At 41.4% G+C, this 20620-nt stretch overlaps 1 protein-coding gene across 2 annotated transcripts in view; it reads left to right on the forward strand.

Annotated features, from left to right (window-relative positions):
* Positions 1-535: 535 nt before the first annotated feature.
* The window catches only part of REL (REL proto-oncogene, NF-kB subunit), a 40762-nt gene continuing 20677 nt past the window's right edge, over positions 536-20620 (forward strand). The window contains exons 1-4 of one of the 2 annotated variants that reach the window (XM_051612988.1): positions 536-554; positions 10914-11056; positions 13904-14052; positions 18381-18472. In XM_051612988.1, the coding sequence (XP_051468948.1) occupies positions 10964-11056; positions 13904-14052; positions 18381-18472 (334 nt within the window). In that variant the 5' untranslated portion in view covers positions 536-554; positions 10914-10963. Of the gene's footprint in view, positions 555-5171; positions 5383-10913; positions 11057-13903; positions 14053-18380; positions 18473-20620 lie in introns of those variants that run through there. The other variant, XM_051612987.1, reaches the window with a different exon arrangement.

Genomic DNA, 20620 nt, shown 5'->3' on the forward strand with positions numbered 1-20620 from the left:
TTCACTGCAGTATGAAGCTCTTATGTGGAAAAAGGAATCACTCCTCAATTTTTTTCTTTGCCTGCCAACAAACATGCAAGGTTTTTCTCTATTAAAATAATGCAGCAACTCCCAGACTGTGATATGTGTTCATAGGACTGCGATGAGGAGAAGGGAATAGGAAATACTTGAGAGGGCCAAGGGAGAAGGTGCTTGAGAGCTTCTGCTCTGAAAACTAATTCTGGAAGAAAGGATTGTGAATTAGAAATTTCAGAGAGATTTATCAGTTTCTCAAGCTAAAAATCGTGTTATGCTACAGTTCCATGAGGCTAGCCATCTGTTAAGAAGCCAGCACCACTGCCTAAATCAGTCTTCCAGATAGTTGTTTTGGCCTCAGTGCCACCACATTCCTTGCTGTTGGCAGTCATTTCTGTGATTGTACATGGAACTTGGCTCAGTAAAAACTGAACCAGCAGAAAAACCATCTTCTTGTTTCCCACAGGTTACTTTTAAGCAAGCTCCTGTATGGCCAAAGGAGTGCATGAAACAGCATAAGAAGGTGTATGAGTGAGTAGGTAAGAAGTGAAAGGGAAGACTGCCTTTTTCTGACATTACTACAGTCTAAAGTGTTTATGGAACTATCATTTTGTTGTGCTCGGCACTTTCATATAAGGAGCGGTTCATCCCCTGAAGAAGTTGCATCATGAGTGAATAAGGTAGAAGTGTGGGAGCACAGAAGTATCTCCTCTGATTTCTCTTGCGGAAATTGAGGCTCAGAGAATTAAACGACTTGCTTAAGAGTAGAAAGGCTGACTTGCCAACAGCCAAATTCCAGTCTCCTGAGTCACAGCGTTATGCCTTATCCACAAGACCAACCTTTTTCTATTAGCATTTTCTTTCTCTCCGCCCTGTTTTGAGAGGAGGCACGGTGGCATTGTTCTATGTCAAACAAACTCTAAGCTTCCAGCAGAACGGCTTGAACAACCTTTGAGTTTATCATTAATCTGGAAGCCATGACTTTTCTTGTAGTGACTTCTGCATTATAACCTTCCTCAGGACAAATAACCACAAAAGCTTTAACTGTCAGAAGGCCTGGCAGTGTTTAAATAAGATGCCTTTGAGATAAAAAAAATAAACACACTTCAAACAACAAAAGGCTTCTTCAGGCATAGAGGATTGGAAATTACTAATCAGGGAGTGTGTGAGGCTTGAGATACAGTGGGAAAGAAAACAGGACTTCTAACTTAATTCCGTAAGGAGACAAGTAAATTATTTTATAATTATTATATTAATTCCTAGTATGATGTATCTTGTTAGGAGAGCGATATTCTAAAACTACCTCAATGCCTGCTTGGCTGCTTAACCAGGCCAGTGACAAGCGGCTTATCTTTGATCTATGTCAGATAGCTGGGAACAGGAAATCAAGACTTCGCAGTTTGCCTCTGCTGCTTTTGTATCACGGCAGGCTTCAGTAGACTTTATTGGGCAATGCCTCTAAGCTAAGCACCACTAAAGAGCCATCATCCTGGGCTTGACAAATATGTCCTTTTGCTGTAGGAAGTCTTGGTGGTGTGTTTTTACTTTCTTCTGCCACTCTACCTTTTCTCCTCTTTCTTGCGCCATGAAATTCCCTGCTAAAGAGCAGGAAACTGAATTCCTTACAGCAACCTAGGTGTTAACTCTGCTGGTAGAACAGCCAGTGAAAAGCAGGGGTGAGGACCTGTATTTGGACTTGATAACTGGAGAAAAATGGCATCTTAAAACACTTTAACTGGAAGACAGGAAGTGAAGCACTGGATCAAACTGGTCTAAGAATCCTGGTATCTCGCCTCTGGCTATAGTCAAAGTCAGCTGACAAAAATAATAGTGATGCACCTGGCATTCATTATGTAATGCTATGGGAGGGGAATTCCGTCCTGTTTTTTGCAAAGATCTGCATATGCCCAAAGTTATGATATGTTCTTACACTTCATGCCAGCTGCTGACCAGGTTTCTGTAAATACCAGTGCTATGCTGCAATTCTTTAGTTCGCATCACTCTCGAGGCATCATCCTTGTGCCATAGGTTCAAACTGTGGCAAAACAAAATTGCATACAGGGTAGTCACAGGAATAGAGGGAGCTATCTATATGCTTGCATGATTTTGAGTAAGGCCTCATTAATTTGTTTAGGTTTTTGCCTTTTGCTTAGGAAGGCATATTGGTTTCTGTAGAACTTTCCCTTAGTTTAGAAGCATGAATGTATTCTAAACCAGTCACGCTGGGCTTAGACTAAAAGATCACTTTGTCCCACTATTGTGCTTTTCCAGAGGCAACAGCTTATGGATACTGCTGGAGAGAGAAAATATCTCCACTCACATTGTCCTTCCACCAAGAACTGTTCAAGGACTTGCTGAGCCGGACCTGGTCTCTGTGTATTTAGATTATAGGAGTGCATAGATTTTATACAGTGAAACACTTCATAGGGTTGGTTTTCCTCTAGTTTTACTATAGATTGCTTTCATTTTAGGGAAGAGGTAGGGGTAGAGTTGAAGTTTTTGAGGTGCTATAAGAAGTGCAACCCACTCATCTTTTTCTTAAAAAAAAAAATCAAGAGCAGTTTGTACCATAGACCTTGGTGTATATGTGAGATACAATAATATGTAGTCTTAAGGATGATCATCTCTGAGTAGCCTGTTTCTGCAAGCCCTAAGAGTTCAAAAGAGCTGGGAAGAAGTAGGGAATGTTTATTGATGTTTTAGTCATAACATGATATTGGTAGTGCCTGGAATATTGCCCTTAATTTCACATCATTTGAGACTGTATACCCTGCAATAACATTTTCCTTCTGAAGGAATGAGTAGACACTTCTGTTTTGAGCCACAGTTTTCCAGGTTCCTTCATCTGTGCCTATTCAGTAGCATCATGGACTAGAGAAGTCAGTGGGAAACAGGGATATAAACTGCATTTAGGGAAGCACCTAAATTCATTCTTCCTGAAAGGCTACAGTTTACTATCTGAGATTTTGCAAAAGGGTTTGAAGAGAGGAAAAGTGTTTAGTCGCTTCATATGCCTGTACTGACAGCTTGCTTTACATTCAAAACCAAAACTCACATCTACTCTCCAGGGTAATAACTTCCTGAGGCTTCAGCTAGCCAAGAGGCTTTCCCTATTAAAACCCTGTCCAGAGCTCTCCTGTGACCTGCACGGATGCCCACAAATTGGGAGCATTTCTCCAGCTCTTCAGCCTTGTGACTGAAGGCTGTCCAAAACTGTTTGTCACAGCCAGGTAATGAATCAAAAAAAGATGAAGTAGCTTCTAATATTAGATGCTCGTGAGCTAAATGTGTTTGAATGTGGGCACCAAAGGGAGAGAAATCACTTGTGTGTTTTTCGATTTACTGCTTTGATGCTGCCTTTACCAGCAGAAGCAGTGAGATGCTGAGTTCTGAGCACCTTCTGTGTTAACATGCCATCCTCTTGGCTTATTCCAACCCCATCACTGAAAATGCAAGGGAAAAGCATCTACCCTCACCTCATCGCCCAGCTACCATGGTGAGGAATGTTTTGTCTGAGGTCTCTGTCCCTGCATGCTTGGGGGTTCTGTGTGTGTATGTAAAGTCTAGGTTTGATTTAAAATATGAGAACAGCTTTTCTACTCTATTTTACATCATCAGTCATAGGGAATACAAGATATCCCTGAAGACATAAAGATCTACTCCTAATTTCTCACAGTTTTAGGGCACTGCTGATTTGTAACTTTCTTGGGTTTGTTTTTTTTAGTGAGAAAGAAAATGAGAAATCATGTTATTTTGGCAAGAAGCTAACTAACAACTGTACAATTATTTCAGTGTAATATCTAAATAAAATAATTGTTCTTCCCTTTCATCTTCTAGAGCTAATGGCACAGACACCTTGATTATGCTGTGTGCCCTCTAGAATGCTTCTGTTCTGATTTCAATTATAAATTTGACAGGGATGTAACAATCCAACCATATAATGACCCACAAATCTTCAATAAGTAAAGTTTTGCCTGTGGGATAGTGTGGGGAATGGTCCATCTTCTCTCCCCCCACATAAGACTAAAGAAAAAGATAATTTCTGTTTATAGAAAATATTGTAGACTCGTGAATGATGACAGCTGGGCAAAATTAAGATTATAAAGAAAAGTCCTGTTGAGATGGACTACAGAGCAAGAAGAATAACAAGGACTGGGCAGTCTCTTCTGATTAACTACCTGAGTCAGCGTATGGATTTGCAGCTTATAGAATAGTGTTTTCTGCTGTTGTTAGCTCCTATTTGCTTTAAAAAAGAATAGTGAGGAAAAGAAAAGTAAAAAACCTACCAGTTACATACCTTGCTTAAGAGGTTTTTCTTGCTATTTTATTAATGTTTCTTTTTTAAGAACAATAATTCATTTAACTACATTTTCACATGTGACAGTGTATTTTATTCTCAGAGTAAAGATTTAGGAAAAAAAAAAAATTTAAAATGTTGCTAACTGAATGCAGTCTTGTATTACAGCTAGGTGTGGGCTTAGTGTCCCTTTGTGTCCCTCTCTTTACTGGTGTATTTAACCCACCTCCACCTGACCCAAATTTGGGGCTGTGGAGTTGTTCCCACAGCGTTCACCTCCTTCCCTTGATCCAGCTGCAAGATGTGGTTCAGATTCGGGTCTGGAACTCTCTGAAGGTCAAGTAGATTTTAAATTGGCCGTTGTGATTTGGTTGACTTGTTGCTGTTGAGTTTTCCTTACCGTGAATATCAGCCTGTCCTTACTAAGTACAGTTTCAGTCTTCTGTTATTGCTGGCTACTTGCATCCACCAGAAACTATGGAAAACGTGGATAATGAGAGAACCTGGTCTCTTAAGAGGCTTATAGAGAGGGAAAGTGGGGTGTAAGAGGGATGTAGGCTGCTGAAAAGGTGGCGTAGGGGGTATGGGCTAGCCCGCAGAGAGAAGAAAGGACTCTAGGAAATGGAATTAAATATTTTAATTATTTATTTTTTACTTTTTTTTTTTTTTTACTTCTGGCTCCTGAAAAGGAAGGGGGCCTCAGAATAAACCCCTCGCAGCAGGGAGGGGGTAGCTTTCCTCCGCAGGGGCTCCCTGGAGCTGGGGTCTGGGCTGGGCAGGGGTATTCCGGCCCCCGGGCAGGCGGGGCTGGGCCGGGCGGGGCTCGGCGGGGGCGGGCGGAGCCGGGGCGGGGGGCGGCTCCGGGCCTGCCTTCCCGCCCGCTGGCCGGGAAATTCCCCCTGAAAAGGGCGGCGGGCCGGGACCGGCGGTGGAATCAGCCGGGGCGGGCGGCAGGGAGTCGGGCCTGGGGCTTCGTCCATCCGTTCATCTATCTGTCCGTCCGTCCGAGGTGTGCGGGGCCCGGGCGGGGAGCCCCGCGGCGGCAGTGGCCGGAGCTGTCAGCATGGCCGGTGAGCGGCGGGACGGGGTTGCGGGAGGGGTGCGGGAGGGCCGGGGGAGGCGGCCCCGCTGCCGTCCCGCGGGGCTGCTCCAGCCGCCCCGGCCTCGGCGGGGTCCCGGCGGCGGAACGCGGAGCTGCCCCCGCCAGCCTTCCTGCCTGCCCCGCTTGCTTTCGGTATCGAGCTGCGTGGCGGACGGAGGAGGAATCGGTGGCTTAGGGGAAATGCGACGTGTCGGGTGGTGCCTGTTTCTGCGCTCCGAGGGGTGATTTCCTGCTCCTCTTCCACCGTCTGGCCGGGATCGCACGTCTCCTTCTGCTAGGGCCGGATTTTAGGAAACGGCAAGGATCGTAAGGAATTCAGGAGCTCGTGGGGGCGGTGAGACACTGGCGCAGATTACCCGGGGAAGCTGTAGATACCCTTTACCTGGAAGTCTTCAAGGGCAGGTTTGATGGGGCTTGGAGCGAACTGGATGGGCTTTAAGGTTCCTTCCAGCCCGAACCATTCTGTGATCTCCCACGGACTTAAGCAATCGGTGGGAGGTGAGTAACAGTGCGGAAAAGGGTGACGGTGCTCTCGCCCCGTCTGCCCAGCATCTGCTTTTCCACGTTGAATCCAGACCTCGTAGCTTGGTACGGCAGGGAAGAGTTTATGCAGAAGTGTCGTGGGGTTGTTCAGATGAGTTGCGGCAAGACTTTCATGAGGCTGTTAAACGTTTCAGAATGGGTCTTTTAAAGTTGTGTCATTAAAATGTTTAGACTTTAAACAAGCACGTGGGCCTTGTATCTGGGTTCGAGATAGCAGTAGGCCAAAGACTGATGCTCATGAAGATCCTGCTCACATAGGAACTTGCCTGTGAGAATGCAAATTATTAAGAAACAGAGATGTCATAAATGCAAAATAACGTAGATAAGGGGTTGTACACTGAGTAATTACAACACGAGGCACAATTGAGTTTCTTTAGGCTATTATAGTGACTTTGTCGTCCTTTCAGAAGGTGTTTCTCTGGTATCTGAGGGTTTAAAAAAAAAACAAACCACAATAACTTCAGACTTGGTGACCTTAACTACGGTAGCATTCCTAAGGAAAGATGTTCTCCAGCCTCAAAACTTCAGGGGTGTGTGTGTTCAATTGCCACTTACTTAGAGAAGTATGAACTTCCACTCCTGTTAAATACGTGTGTGCTGGGAGAGTGAACAACTGGTTTTGTATGGAGCCATCTTTTAAATGTCATCTTGTATTTTAGAATGGCAAAACTGAAGCAGGAGATAGCTTTTTTTTTTTTTCCCCTTCGTGTATTAATATACTTTCAGTGTAATTAGGAACCAGATAAGGAATTTTTCAGTAGGGGAAGTTCATAACTTCCTGGTACTAGTTAGCTTTTGTAGGTGGTGGTGTGTTGTTTTTTTTTTTTTTTTTTCCTTTTAGTTGCTGTTCTGTAATGTAAGGCCATAGTAAAGAGGAAGTTTGCAAGCAGTTTTGTGTGTCTGTTAGAATCTGTACAGTTTGAAGTCCTAGGTAGATTTCTGCTTTCTAAAATTGTGTTTAGACTTTTTGGTTAGTTTAGATTGAGCCAGAATGTATTGTGAGCAACCGTCCACCATTGTCTCTTTCCCCTGAGCTGTTGCAGGAGGTTATAAGTGTATAGACTGTCTGTTCTTGCTTTTCAGAAACGGCTATTGCCGTGGAGGACGTAGGGTCACCAGTGACCTGTATAGAGCAGTGACATCAAAGTCAAAGGGCAATACTCCTCCCGTCTGTGTCTCACTCTAGTCACCTGGGATCGTTTGGTTTCGGGTGATACTTTCACATCTTCCACAAAGACCCACAGCTACTTTGCTTTCACACACAGATGTTGCTGGAGCCTGTTCATGGGGCGCAGCTAGTTAAGCAAGAAAATTGCAAATTCGGTAATATCTCCAGAGCCTGCTTCTTTTGAGCAAAGGAAAGAGAAAAAACATATGAACCCTTGATGGAGTTGTTGCTTTGCTTGGTGGCAGCGTGTCATGCTTCCTTTCTAATGGCACAGACCAAGAGTGTTAAACTTTAAACCGGCCCAGGTTTCTCATCATGGAGAGGCCTGACAAAAGTATTGTTTTGAGTTTTTGGGGTTGTCCTTTTGTTCCTTATCATATTGCTCAATACAATTGAGAATAAAGCAACCTTCAATTCTAGAATGAGTATAAGCTGGCTGAACTCTTGGAGCTGTTACTGCTTTTACCTCTTTTCCTTGCAGATACAATTGGCACACTTCATCTCCTATGTTCTCTTTTAAATTAGTGTGATGTTCAGGGCATGGGGTGGAGGAATTAATGATTTTGTAACAAAAAGAACAAGAAGCAAGTTGTAATATGTAGCATAAAGTTTCTATTGCTCTGATGTATATAGGCAATTATAATTAATTACAAATACAATTAAACTCTTAAGCACTTAAATGAAGGATTAACTAGATTTTTGCTTTTCTTCCATTTCTAATGCTTTTCTGAATAGTTGTGCGCAGGTAGGTAATATGAGTAGCTGTGAGTTTCTCTTCCAGAATCAGCAAGAGAGTTTGTTTTTTGACATAGCTTCCATTTGTTTGACAAACATAGCAAGACCTGAAGAGGGCAGGTCTTTAGCAACTGTGTGCAAACTGGCAGACCTCTCTGTGTGTGAGAATAGATTGTGAAACAGTTAAGCCGTGCCACCTCATAAGCATGTTGCAGGTTTACAGAAATGGGGAGCACTGAACAGCCCTCTGCTTCGCTGCAGGGTGCTGGTAACACCTTTGGTTTGCGCAAACACTTTTATCTGTTTTCTCTCCACACAAAACATGACACCAATCCTCATGGTAGAGATAATAAAGGGATTCTTAAATAGAGCGAGGGAGAAACAAGGTAAAATGTTGAATCTCTGGAGGCTACCACGTCACTTGGCTTTGCTTTCCCACAAACGCACCTGCTGTGAGCAGTGGGTTTGCCTTCAATGACATTTGTTTCGACCGCAGCCCCGTAAAGATCACTGAGCCCAGAGTTTTGAAATAAAGCACTCAATAGGTGAGAAAAAAAGGCCTCTTAAGCAAGTATTAATAGAGCATTCTTGGTTAAAGCAGAGGGAGTTAAAGACTTGAAGTGATTGTGCTCTATTCTCTAGTAGGTTTGGGCAGCAAGGCTCTAGCTAGGTCTGACAAACACGTAATGTGTGTGGGTGTACTGTGCGGCTGGGTAGCAGCTATGGAAGCACGTACGTATCCAAAGTAAGATGATTAGTAGGCACTTTACTGCAATTTTGTCATTACAACATCTAAAATAGATTTTTAATATAGTATATGGATATGTGTCTGCATTTGTGGCATACGGTGTTACTTGGGAATGGAAAGGTGAGATTCTCTTTTCTCCTTGATTGCGTGATGGAAATGGGAGGCTGACTGATGTGCAGCAGTTGCTCCTTGCTGCTGGCAGAAGTCCTCTGTTACCTGCTTTGCTGGGCTGTCCTGATAAATTTCCTCATGCTCTTGTATTTAAGTGTGAAAGTTAAATTGCCATGCACTGGTGTGTGAGCTTGGTTTTGTAAGAAGCTCAGACCGCTGCTCTCTTTTTGAAATCAGCTTTACATCATTTCTAGACTTTTTTTGTTATCCATGCCTGTTGTCGTCCCGTCCCCTTTGCATGTCTTGCTTATTTTCCATAAAGAGAAAATCTGCAAAGCCTATCTAAAAGAGCATTAGATAAGATCTGGGAAGTATATAGAAAAGTGACCATCATTGTAAGCAGTTGAACCTAGAGTAGTGGCTAATGTGAATTTAATACGATGGTCTATTTTCAGAAAATTATTTGGTCACAGGTGATCAGTTTAGATGTTATATTTTGATAAATTGTTAGACAGGAATACAGACAGTCCTAAACTGTAGTTTTCACAGGTTTGGCACCAAACACATCCTGAAGTTGAAATGCATTTGGCCTTTAAAAAATGCATTCAGGTTTTGAAAACACACATGTTGTTGAGGGCTATTCCAGCATTCTCACGCTGCTATTCTATATTTGTCTGTAGGTGTGTTGCAGTTCAATTGTGCATTCAAGTAAGACCAAGGTGACGTCTCAGAGATGTAGTGCTTGCCATTCCTTCTCTCCTTCTCCTAATTACTTTATCTTTTAGGTTATAACATATTCCTACTTTCAGTAGGAACTGCTGTAGCACTGGAAATATTTTGCAATCAATAAATCCCAGGCATAAAGTTCAAGCCTCGTGTTGGCAGGTATACTTAAGTCCATGTAGGTGCAACCAAAGAGAAGGTTTTATTATGGAGTTAAGACTGGAATCCACTTCTTTGCCAAAACTCGTATGCTATGGACCTGAGGCAGTATAGACCTTGGTCAAAGGGAAGCAGGGGATCTTTTACCCTTTTAGCACTTTCAATATATTTAATAACTATTTTCCTTATTGTGTTGAAGTCCAAGCACTTTTTTTCAGTGTTGTGCCACGGGATATTGCCTGTCATGTTTGTTTGTGATGCTCAGCCTTGCTTGGGTAGGATGCTATTATATGAAGATGACAGAGAGCTCAGTAGACATTTCCATAAGCTATGTTCTTCTGATCATGCAGCACCATGATGATTCAACTTCTACAATATTTACTTACCCTCTGTTATTTGTTTTTCACATGCCATCCCACTGTTGTCACTGTTTGATTGGCTATCCTACTTTATGTTCTCAGCAAGATATATTAAATAGCTGGTTACTGTCTGACAGTAGAACATCACTTGAAAAGTACTTACACTCTTAATAAGTTTACATCTTTTTACTCCCACTCCCCCATTTAAGAGTTCTGTTGCCTCTTACTCTTGTCTATCACTTCTTTTTCCTGAAAGACTTTTTTGAAAGCTGCCAAATAGCTTTTTCTGAGGTTTTGTTGTCTGGGGAGATAATGCAACTGGAAGCTGGCCCTGTGAGAGTTGGGCAGCTGAAGATGTAGAATTCAATACCAGCAATGAGATATTTTCTGAGCCCACTGTGATGGTATTCAACCCAGTAGGGTGTTTTTTGCATAATTTGCATAGTTTCTGCTTCACTATAATAGGAACTAAAGCAATTCTGAGGAAACATCTTTGGTTGTCCTCTCAAAGTACAGGTACTGTCAGTCCTATGGTCTCTTAAATGCCCTCTGAAAGCATTCCTAAGTGTGGAATATGATTAAAAATATCAACCATTCCTTCACAATGATATTTTTTTTTTTTCTCTTGTATAAAATCCTGTTTCATCAGACACATCCTCTCTAGCTAAAAGAAGCTAAGTTGTAGGTGAGATGAAGGGGAGGGCATCCTTTGCTGATTACTTAGAAGGCTTTGGTACCTTAGAAGGCTTTGGTACCTGAGGCTTCATCTTGTCTCTTCCCTTGCTCCCCCCCCTTCAATGTGTGCATGTACATAGAAAGAAGAGTAGATTGTCTGAGAAGGTAGGCCAAGTGGAAAGACGGTGATATCAATCAAAGAGTCTAGATATTCTCATTTCTTACATCTTCTGCTACTTGTCAAGCTGTCCTAAGAGTGAAAATGTTTTGTTTTCAAGGTGGCCCTGAGCCCTACATTGAAATATTTGAACAACCCAGGCAAAGGGGCATGCGTTTCCGATACAAATGTGAGGGAAGATCAGCAGGCAGCATTCCAGGAGAGCACAGTACTGAAAACAATAAGACATTCCCTTCCATACAGGTAAATACTGCTTTTATACATGAATTACTATTGCTCAAAGTAACATTGTGCTGTAGCTATGTGTTGGATTCATTGCAGTAAATAAAATACTTTTCTTTTCATGTTCTGTTATTCTTTCCTTGGCATGCAAATGTTGTTGCAACACAGAGGAAAAAGAGTTCCTTGCTTCTAGTCATTAAAGATTTTGTTTCAAATTTACAACAAAAGAAGTTGTAGAGGTAGTTAGCAAAGTGCTAGTAGAGAGGGAAGTTACTCGTCTGGGAACCATTCATTGTTAGCTTTTTCTGTATGCATATTTGTTCTGGTTTCTTAGTTATGTGACTTGGGTTAGTCTTTACTATGTGAACTGCAGTATGAATTTTGGGAGAGTTTGTGTACAAAATCTGAAAGGGCTTTGAAAAGCTGCTGGGCACAACATGAAAGGTGCTTTGTGCAAGTGAGCAAAGTATGAAAGTGACTTGCAGCCAGTGATTTGGTGATTAGGCTCTGCAAAAGAAACTACCATAAAGCATGTGAAGTCAGAAGGGGATACAGAATTTAAAAATGAGCTGGAAGGGGGGGAATCATGTGGTCAGAGCACCTGCAATGAAGACGTGTTGGGTGGTTGCATTATGGATAGGTTGGGAAATCCAGAATAAAGGGATTCAGAGTAGCCCTAGCAGCTGTGATCAAAGCAGGGGCAAAGATAGATACAGTAGAGGTGAAATGGGAGCACTTTAGCAGTAGCCTTCATATGTGGGACAAGGGAATGTGTCAGAGACCCTGGACAGGTAGGGTTAGGGAGAATATCTGCTCTCCTTTTTGAAGTTTAAGGTGCTAGTGTTTCCTTGACCTCTTCCAATTTGGAGGACATCTTTCAGAGATGGGATTATAAAAGAAAGCTCAAATATAAATGGTAAGTTAGGAGTACTTGCTATCTTGAAGTATGTTACAGTGCCCAGGAACACACAATGTGTATCTATGTTTGTTGTGTGTACAAGTATAAAAAAAGTTGAGTCTCTGGAATCACAGCAGAAAAACAGCAGATACAGAGAATGTGGAATCTGCAAAAATGCAGTGGTTTAGGCTGAATTCTTTAAGAAGAGGGAGAGTCTGAGAAAGATAGCATTGGCAGTCATACGTTGAGCAGCAGAGCGTGAAGCATATAGCAAGTCTGGAAGACACACAAAGCATAAGCAACTGTGGAAGCTGCTCTAGCCCTGAAGCCAAAATTACTAAAGGTAGAAGCAATCAAGGTTTCCCCCTTGACTATCACAGTGCCAGATTTGGTTAAGGAATACAGGAAACTGAGATCTTTCCAGATTGATTTTTTTTTTTTTTAAATTATTATTTTTTTTGTGCTCTACCAATTGAACAAGGAACTAGGCAGGCTGCTGGCAAGAGTAAACACTTTCAAACTCTCAGCCTAAGGCTGTGTCAGGGCACAAGTTGAACTGACAGTATAAACCCTTGGTTCCTCTTAAGCTGGGACTGTGCTGCACATAAAGGCCTGCCAGAATCCAAAGGGAAGATGGGACGTGGTAGGTAACCACACAGTCCTGGCCATAGTTTATTTTTTAAAGGTGACTGTTGATGACAGAACTGATTGTTACCGATAGCAGGTGATTTCTAGGTGAATTCCTGCCTCCCTGAAGCCCGTAGGAGGCTTTGGTGCTGATTAGCTGCTAGGGGAGTCCCCTCTTGAGATGGAAACATCAATGAGGATGAGAACAGAGAGGCCAGGAAGAGATTAAATTTTGTGGTGTGGTTGAGATGAAGACCATCAAGGAGGAACTAGAGCATCAAAAGTGGCTAGATCAGGCTTCAAGTTCAAGGGACTGAGTTTGAAATGAGGGAGAAATTATGTAATAATTGAAGAAGGAGAAGGAGTGGTAGAAGTTTTAAGGGTAAAAAGTAACAGTGGCTTGTATGAAGGTTAAAAAAGAGCCAGATTGGAGACTGCAGAAGCTAACAGATGATGGAAGGTAGAAGAGCACAGTCAAATCAAAGGTTGAGGTGTCAGCCTCAAGGACATATTATCAAAGGATTTTATCAAAGGATATAATGATGGATCCTTGGAGTATTGAGAGGAAGAAGGAAAGGGCTGAAGGAGGAGAGGAACAGTTAGTTATAGGGCAGGGGAAGTGGAGGAGGAGAGCTCGCCTCTGCACAGATGTGTGCCTGAGCAAGTCTTGTACTTGCTTTCAAGTTGTTATGCTTCAAACAATTTAGGCCAAACTGTTCTTCTTTTTTCTTTTCCTTTCCCCCCCCCCCCCCCCATTCACCCACACAACCCTTGGTTACTTTGCTGGTAGCTGTCAGCATGAGGAAGGACTTTTATGCACCTGAGAAATGTGTGTTGAATTAGGCTGATGACTGCTGGGAAGGCTCTAGTAGAACTCCAGTCTCAAAAAAATAAAAATAAAAATAAATTTTAAAAAAAGGGGGGTGGGGGGCGGGAATTCTTTAGAGCCTTTCAGACTTCCTTCACATTTTCATAGCAGGGTGGTTTGAAAACTGAATGGACTGACTGGCACTTACCATTACAAGTAACCAGCTTCTTAAGTAAACCTAGCAGGTGAAGTATGTTGTTTTGCTTTCTGAAATAGATATGAGATATTAAAAAAAAATAAATTCCTTTTTCAAGTATTTTTTTAAAGAGTTATTTTAATTTTGTAAAATGAACTGAAATGGAATGAACAGAACTTCTGAATAGCCCTGGCTTTTATGAAGCAGTAATGCCATTTTCTTAGCTATGGTATTTCTCCCATAGAGTATTTTAGGATAAAACATATTTTCTGTTACATGTAGGGACTTCACTAGCCCCGATATCTAAAAAATCTACAAAATATCCCACATTTCTCATAGATCCTGAACTATTTTGGAAAAGTCAAAATAAGAACAACACTGGTAACGAAGAATGAACCCTACAAGCCACACCCTCACGATCTGGTGGGAAAAGACTGCAGAGATGGCTACTACGAAGCGGAGTTTGGGCCAGAACGGCGAGTCCTGTCGTGAGTAATGGTGTTGCTTAGGATTTCGATTAATTATGCAAGTGATTTGCTAATCTTACGTTTTAAAACTCTTGAGTAGTGACTAAAAGGGCAATTAGTATTCTGTCTTTGCTGAGGTTTGCTAATCCATCTCAGAGACAAGGCAACACCTCTTTGAAGTATTTGATTCTTTTTCAATACTTCGCATGCTGACTTTTGGTCCTGGTTTTTTCCTATTGCCCATTCTTTCCTTTGCTCCTTCTCCCAACATCTGTCTCCTTTTCCTCTCTCCCACTTGTTTGTTTTTTACAGTCTTGTTCAGTAACAGTTACTATTGACTCTGTCCTACATGTGAAAAGGGTGAGTAATAAAATGGGTAGCAACAACATTAGAATTAGTGCTTCATGTTGATAAGAGTAGGGAAGTTCACGTCTTCCATGGGAATTATATTTGGACTTCCTTGAAACTGGTGGAGAAAGTTTGCACTAGCTGAGTATCACATCATTTAGAAGATAAGGGTTGTGACACATCTAGAAAGGCGTTAGTACCTGTCACTGTTGTTGCTATTTGTTTGGATGGGAGGTTGTTTCAGGTTTTTTTTGATGGGAAGATAGATTTTTGCTCATGCCTGGGAAGGATCTACTTGTGGATGTGGTAACAAAAATTCAGGCAGTGTATGAGATGTGTTTTCTCAGTGGTATTCAGAGGTATATTATGAATATCTAAAATACAGTTGTATTTGGTGCCATTTCCTGTAAGTTTACTAAGTCTTATGTATTCAAGTAAAAGCAGAGTAAACTGCAATAAATGTCTAGTGATTCTAGAGGGGAATTTAGAATTGTTAAGCTTTTTTGGTGTCACAGTTTACGATATAGTAAATTTGGAAGTAGGGTATTACTTTGAGGTAAACATAACTGAACTGGGAAGAAAATAAGGTAAATATTTCAGTGTATAAGTAGCTCTTACGCACTGCTCAGGCTGATGTGATTCTGTTGATGTTAGTGAAATTACTCCATATTTATGTGGGTTTAGTCAGTAGAACACCATTAAAGGAGAGAACTGAAGACACAGTCTGTTTGAAGATGATGATTGTCGGATGGTGAAATAAACAGCTGTAATAGTGGAGAAGCTTCTTCAACATATAGCCCTGGCGGAGCGTGCTGCAGTGTGCTCTCGTGGCATGTAGCATGCTGACTGTACCATCTTTTGCTGCAACAGATGCTAACCATTTTGTAAGTTCATTGCAAACAGAGCTAAAAACAATGCTGTTCTTATTGGCAAATGGTAGAAAAGTATTAATAAACGTAATTCTTGTAATTTTTTCCCCACTGTCATACCTCTCTAGAAAGGCAGGGCTGCACTTCATTGTTGTAACCTCATCCTCATTGCCTTCCCTGCAAACAGTTCCCCCTCACCTTGTCTAAAAGGCAGTTGCAAAGATCTTAAACTGTTAAGGGACCTTGCACCTTCCTCTGACCATCCACTCACCAGCTTCTCCTTTTGTCTTCCTAAATAAAAGCTTCTTCACCCGAGGTCAAAGGATGTCTGTTGTTCTAGCCCATCCCACTTCCAGCTCTCAGCTCTGTTCCTTCTGATCCGAAGCAAAAAAGCTGGATTGCTTAACACTTCTTCTGGTTATGTATTACATTCACTGGGTACAGGAAGACACTGATGATGGTTTTTCCTCTTGGCATTTTGTTGCACAAGGTTAAGTGTGTAAGCATGAGGCAGACCTGAAGAGAGGCCTGTACAGGATGCAATGCCAAAAAGCATTGGGATGCTCTGCAAATACTTAGTTGCAAATTTTTATTTCATCTACATTATACCTGTGCATCAAATCCCATTCTTTGATATAGTGCTGGGTCTTCCTTGCATTTAAGGCACTTGTGACTGTTTACTATGTCCATCACTTCTTCTCAGTATCTTTAGGTTATGAGCTTCTCAGTTTGTTACAAAATAGTTAGTGGGCTACTTTCACTTTACTGATAATGAGAAACTGTAAGCTTCAATTGAGCTTGACATGGGAGATGCTGATGGGAGGAGGCTAGAAACATTCTCTTTGAAATGTTTCCAGCATCTGTACACTCATTTTTTTTAATCTTTTTTTTTTTTTTAACAAATCATTGGTTGCTTTGAGATGAAAGAACAGTATGATCCATAATTGGATCTGGATGTTTAAAGTAATTTTCCTTTTTGTGGCTAATGATTCAGTCCTCACATTCTTCTCTTGGAGTCCAGGTTGGAGAAAAACCTCATACAATACTACTGAGTTGATGTCATTTCTTGGTAGTGGTTCTGGCTGTTTGCTCTTGCTGAGCATCCCAAAGATAGCAAAAATCCAATATTTATTTATTTATTTATTCAGTGCAGAAATTACCAATGTCAGATTTTGGGCTGGTCTGAGGAATTAACTCTGCTTTCTGCTTGTTTAAAGTTCCCCATGTATTTCTGGTTGTACAGAGTGTTCTGTTCTGCTTGTGGTATAATAATCTTTGTACTGCCGCCTAAACTTGATCAGAGCCCTCCCTGGCCAAAACATCAAAGCAAAAGTATGAATGTTGGGGTGTGTGTAACTGCCTGTATACTCAGATTTTTACTTCCTAGTTGGTGTCTCTCTAGATGGATGATGTAATAGGTTTTTTTTAAAGTTCTTTCGTTTTTTTTTTCTCTCTTCCTACTTCTCCCTCTCTCTTCTCGGTATCTTGCTTGCTTCCTGTCAGGTAGCATTGATGTGAAACCCCACAGCCTTCCTCAAGTTCTCAGCAAGTTTCTCCTCTGATCTGGTCTTCTATTTAGCTATAGTTAGAGAGAGACTTTCACTGTGACAGCACATCTTTAACTAAATGTTTATAATCTGAGAATTACAGGGTGCTTGAAAGCCCAGTTCCTCTCCATGAGAGGCTTCCTTCTGAATGGTAATGGCTTGTCAGTCCTGGTGGAGCTGTGTAGAGCTGTTCAAGGCTGGTTCTGCAGATGGGCTTGCTAGATACCTGTAACTTATGGTGGATGGCTGGAGAGCCTGGGACTGCTGGATGATGATTTGGGAATATATTATATGGAATCAGGCCTGGTCGTGGACTTGACATGTGCTTCAAACTAAATCTATCAACTACAGTAGGTATTTTTTGGAGAAAAAAAAAAAAAAAAAGTAGTATGTTCTGTGGTCACACCCTAAAAATGGTACTACTTGCAAAGGCAGAAATACAGTTGTTCCTAAATGTGTAGTACACATTTTGAATGTCAGTAGCCACAATACGAAGCCAAATTGCTGTAGTAAGTTATGAGATGCTACTGCATTTTGTTTTCCTCCAGGTCACTGTATCAAGTTCAGGTTCAAAAGGTAGCTTTTGCATTCCTTCAGTGGAAAGGTTCTGGAAGGGGAGCCTGTCTGCAGAGGATTTGGGAACCTCTGAACAGAGATTATTGGGTGCAGGCAAGGGAGTTGGAGGAAATTAAACCTAACAGCATCCTGGGATAGTCTTGTTGAGAGTGGGGAAATGTAGGACTATTCTTGAGGGTGTTGGCAGGAACAAGGAGTATCTTTACGTGCATGAAGGTGTTTTATAGGCATAGCTAAAGCAAATAACTTATGTGAAGTTTCAAAGGAAGGGAAATTGCTGGTACTTCTGGAGAAAGATGCCTGCTGGCATGGCCTGTCTTCTGAGCTTATTGTAACATCATGAAACACGAATTACTTTTTTTTTTTTTTTTTTTTTTTTAAACTTCCTGCTTTACATCCACTCAGCTTTGATGATGTCATGGTTTTTCCATGTGGGAAAGAGTCAGCTCGCCTGGGACTCCCCCCACCTCCTGCATTGGGGTGACCTGTGCTCTTATGCAAATAAGGAAGAGCTGCAGCTCTTCAGAACTTTTCCATAACTACGTGAGATTTGAAAACCTGTTAAGTCTTGTTTAAAAAAAAACATTTAAAATAGTATTTGAAATTTACATTCCCGATAAAAGCAGAAGAGCAAATCCTTAACTAATGCAAATCAGCAAGCTCATTGATAACAAAAATAGTCAACACTTTAAAATACATGAAATTGGCTGTATAACTTCTAATCACTATAGGTTTACTGTGAAGTAACCATTTTTAATATAGAAATATATGTTATTAATGAAGAATATACATTCTTTATACTTTTTTTCTGTATTTTTCACTTCTGTTTCTGCACTTACATTAGACAAAATAGCATTCTTGCTTTTCAGATATTTTACACCCTTCTCAAAATAAGCTTTTTTTTCCCCTTTCTTACACTGCATGTTACCGCACTAGTCAACATAAATTTATTTAATATTTTACACTGAAGACTTTATTAGTTGCTGAAATCCTGCCTCATATGCTTCAGTTTTCAGAATCTGGGCATTCAGTGTGTGAAGAAGAAAGACCTGAAGGAATCTATTTCTTTACGAATCTCAAAGAAGATTAACCCTTTCAATGGTGAGTAGAACTTGGCTAGTTTCGCTTTGGGTGATGGGGGATTGTTTGTCCTGTCTTTGCCTTTGTGGTAGAGCATTATTTTTTCAAAAAAATACTTTTTTTGGGAAACATTCTTCCTCTCCTGTGTCCCTCCTAGCCTTTCCTCACTGTCATCCCACAATTAATCTATTTGGATTATTTCTCCCTTTATTATTACTCTTTTTTTTTAATCTCCAGCAGCAATGTGATTTGCTGCTTGGACAGAAGCAGTGGGGTAGCAGCAGCAACTTCTGCAAGTATCTCAGGAGTCAGATTCCCCACAGTCCACAGCAACACTGACCTCAGTCAAGTCTGAGGCAAGTTGTGCTGCTACAGAACCACACTTGCAAGGGCCTACCCACAGGCCGTAGTTTTTATCACAGATGATCTGACCCAACTGTGGGCTGCTCTTTAGAAGAGTCATCATGCTCTTCCCTCCATCCCTGGTCACACACTCCTACTACTTTTCCTCACACCAGATACCAAAGCTGTGTGGCTGCACAGTGAATGGGCTCAGCAAGTTGCTCCAATGGAAAACCAACCCGCCAATAAAAAAAAAAAAAAGTGGTTTCCCCTCAGATCAACTTGCTAAACCAAATAATCCTGTGGCCATATAATTGCTAAGTTCAATGCACAGAGGGGGTGGGGAACACACAGCAAATTGTAGGGCCAACTGGAGTGGGACCAGCACACTCAGCATGCAGGCACAAGGCAGGGGGATTAGATGAAAAGCATAAACCTTCCTGATCTATTGGCTAAATGTTACTATGAATGCAGTTATGTGTTTAAGTGTGGCAAAAGCTTGGAGACTTTTCAAATACTGTTGTGTTGTTTTTGTTTTTTTTTTAATACCCACAGAAGTCTTGCTAAATGGAGGCAAGATTCTTAGAGAGTCGAGAGCTGGATTTCTGGCTAGCGTCAAAATACCTACTTTGCTTTTTTCCTGAATTGTGACAAAAAGAAGCATGTTGAACTTATTACAGCATTATGAATGTTTTAGATATTTTTCTTAATTTTAGAACAGAAGTTGGGAGTCAGGCTGATGGTCTTAATGGTCCATCTAAACAGTCAACCTGGTTCTGATCATGTGTGCACACAATAGTGTCTGGTTTGACATGAGTTTAGTCCTTCAGCAAAATTTAAAAAGTTTAACTGTTTTAATCATTTTAGCTTCACTCAGCCAGCTCTGTACCTTGATGTCAAACAAAAAAGGGGAACTCCTCTGTCAGCCTTCTTGGCTTGCTTTTACTCAATAAATAAAAAATGAGTTGACGTTTTTCTCTGGGTGTCATGCAGTAAAGGAACATGATAAAATCCCTTATTGTACATGTATTTCACCAAAGAAACATTAGCAAACGCATTGTTAGCTCTGTTCCTAACACTGAGGTGTGTGATAGTGAAGACATGTTTAACTAAAATCCTTCAACAGTAGATTTTTACAGTGGCTGGCACAACTCCAAATTCACTGATGATTTTTGGGAGATTACAACAGGTGGTGCTTGGTAGCATCAGGCCAGGTCCTGGTTTCCACCATTGCAGCAGCAGAGCAGAGCCTTCCTTGGGTGACATACAGGGCAGCACCCTGAGAAGGGGCCGCGGGCAATCCCCAGCCTGCGTAATTGCCTTTCGGCACTTGTTAATGTGTCAGCACAAAGCAGAGCTGCCTGAGAGTGGCCTCCAGCTGCTCCAGGGCAGTCCCACGCTAAGCACAGCCCAGAAAGGCACAGAACCAAGGTCTAATAAAACAGGATGAGTGACAAATATTTTTATATGTGTACTTAGTTGATCAAAACAGGGTTTCATTAGCAGCAGTCACCATAATGTTCACTGCTTGATAAGACTGAAAGTTTTATATGTGAATTTAGTTTGTTTGTTTGCTTTTTAAGGTCAGAAGAGTTATCACTACATTCTCCAAGACTTTTCAGGCCATATTTCATCCATCCTGCATTGTGCTTTATTGATGTGCCTTCAGAAAGGCACCTGCCTTTTCTATTTTTATTGGATGTTTTGGAGTTAGGTGCATCCTCTAAGAAGGCTGCAATTTAGTGTTGCTCATTTCATGTATAAACATCATAAAAGAAATTTCATGCAGCTGAAAACTTGCCTTCAGGGTGTTTGTGAGTTACTTGT

The sequence above is a fragment of the Apus apus genome, chromosome 3 (assembly GCF_020740795.1).
Source record: "Apus apus isolate bApuApu2 chromosome 3, bApuApu2.pri.cur, whole genome shotgun sequence".
NCBI classification, from domain to species: domain Eukaryota; kingdom Metazoa; phylum Chordata; class Aves; order Apodiformes; family Apodidae; genus Apus; species Apus apus.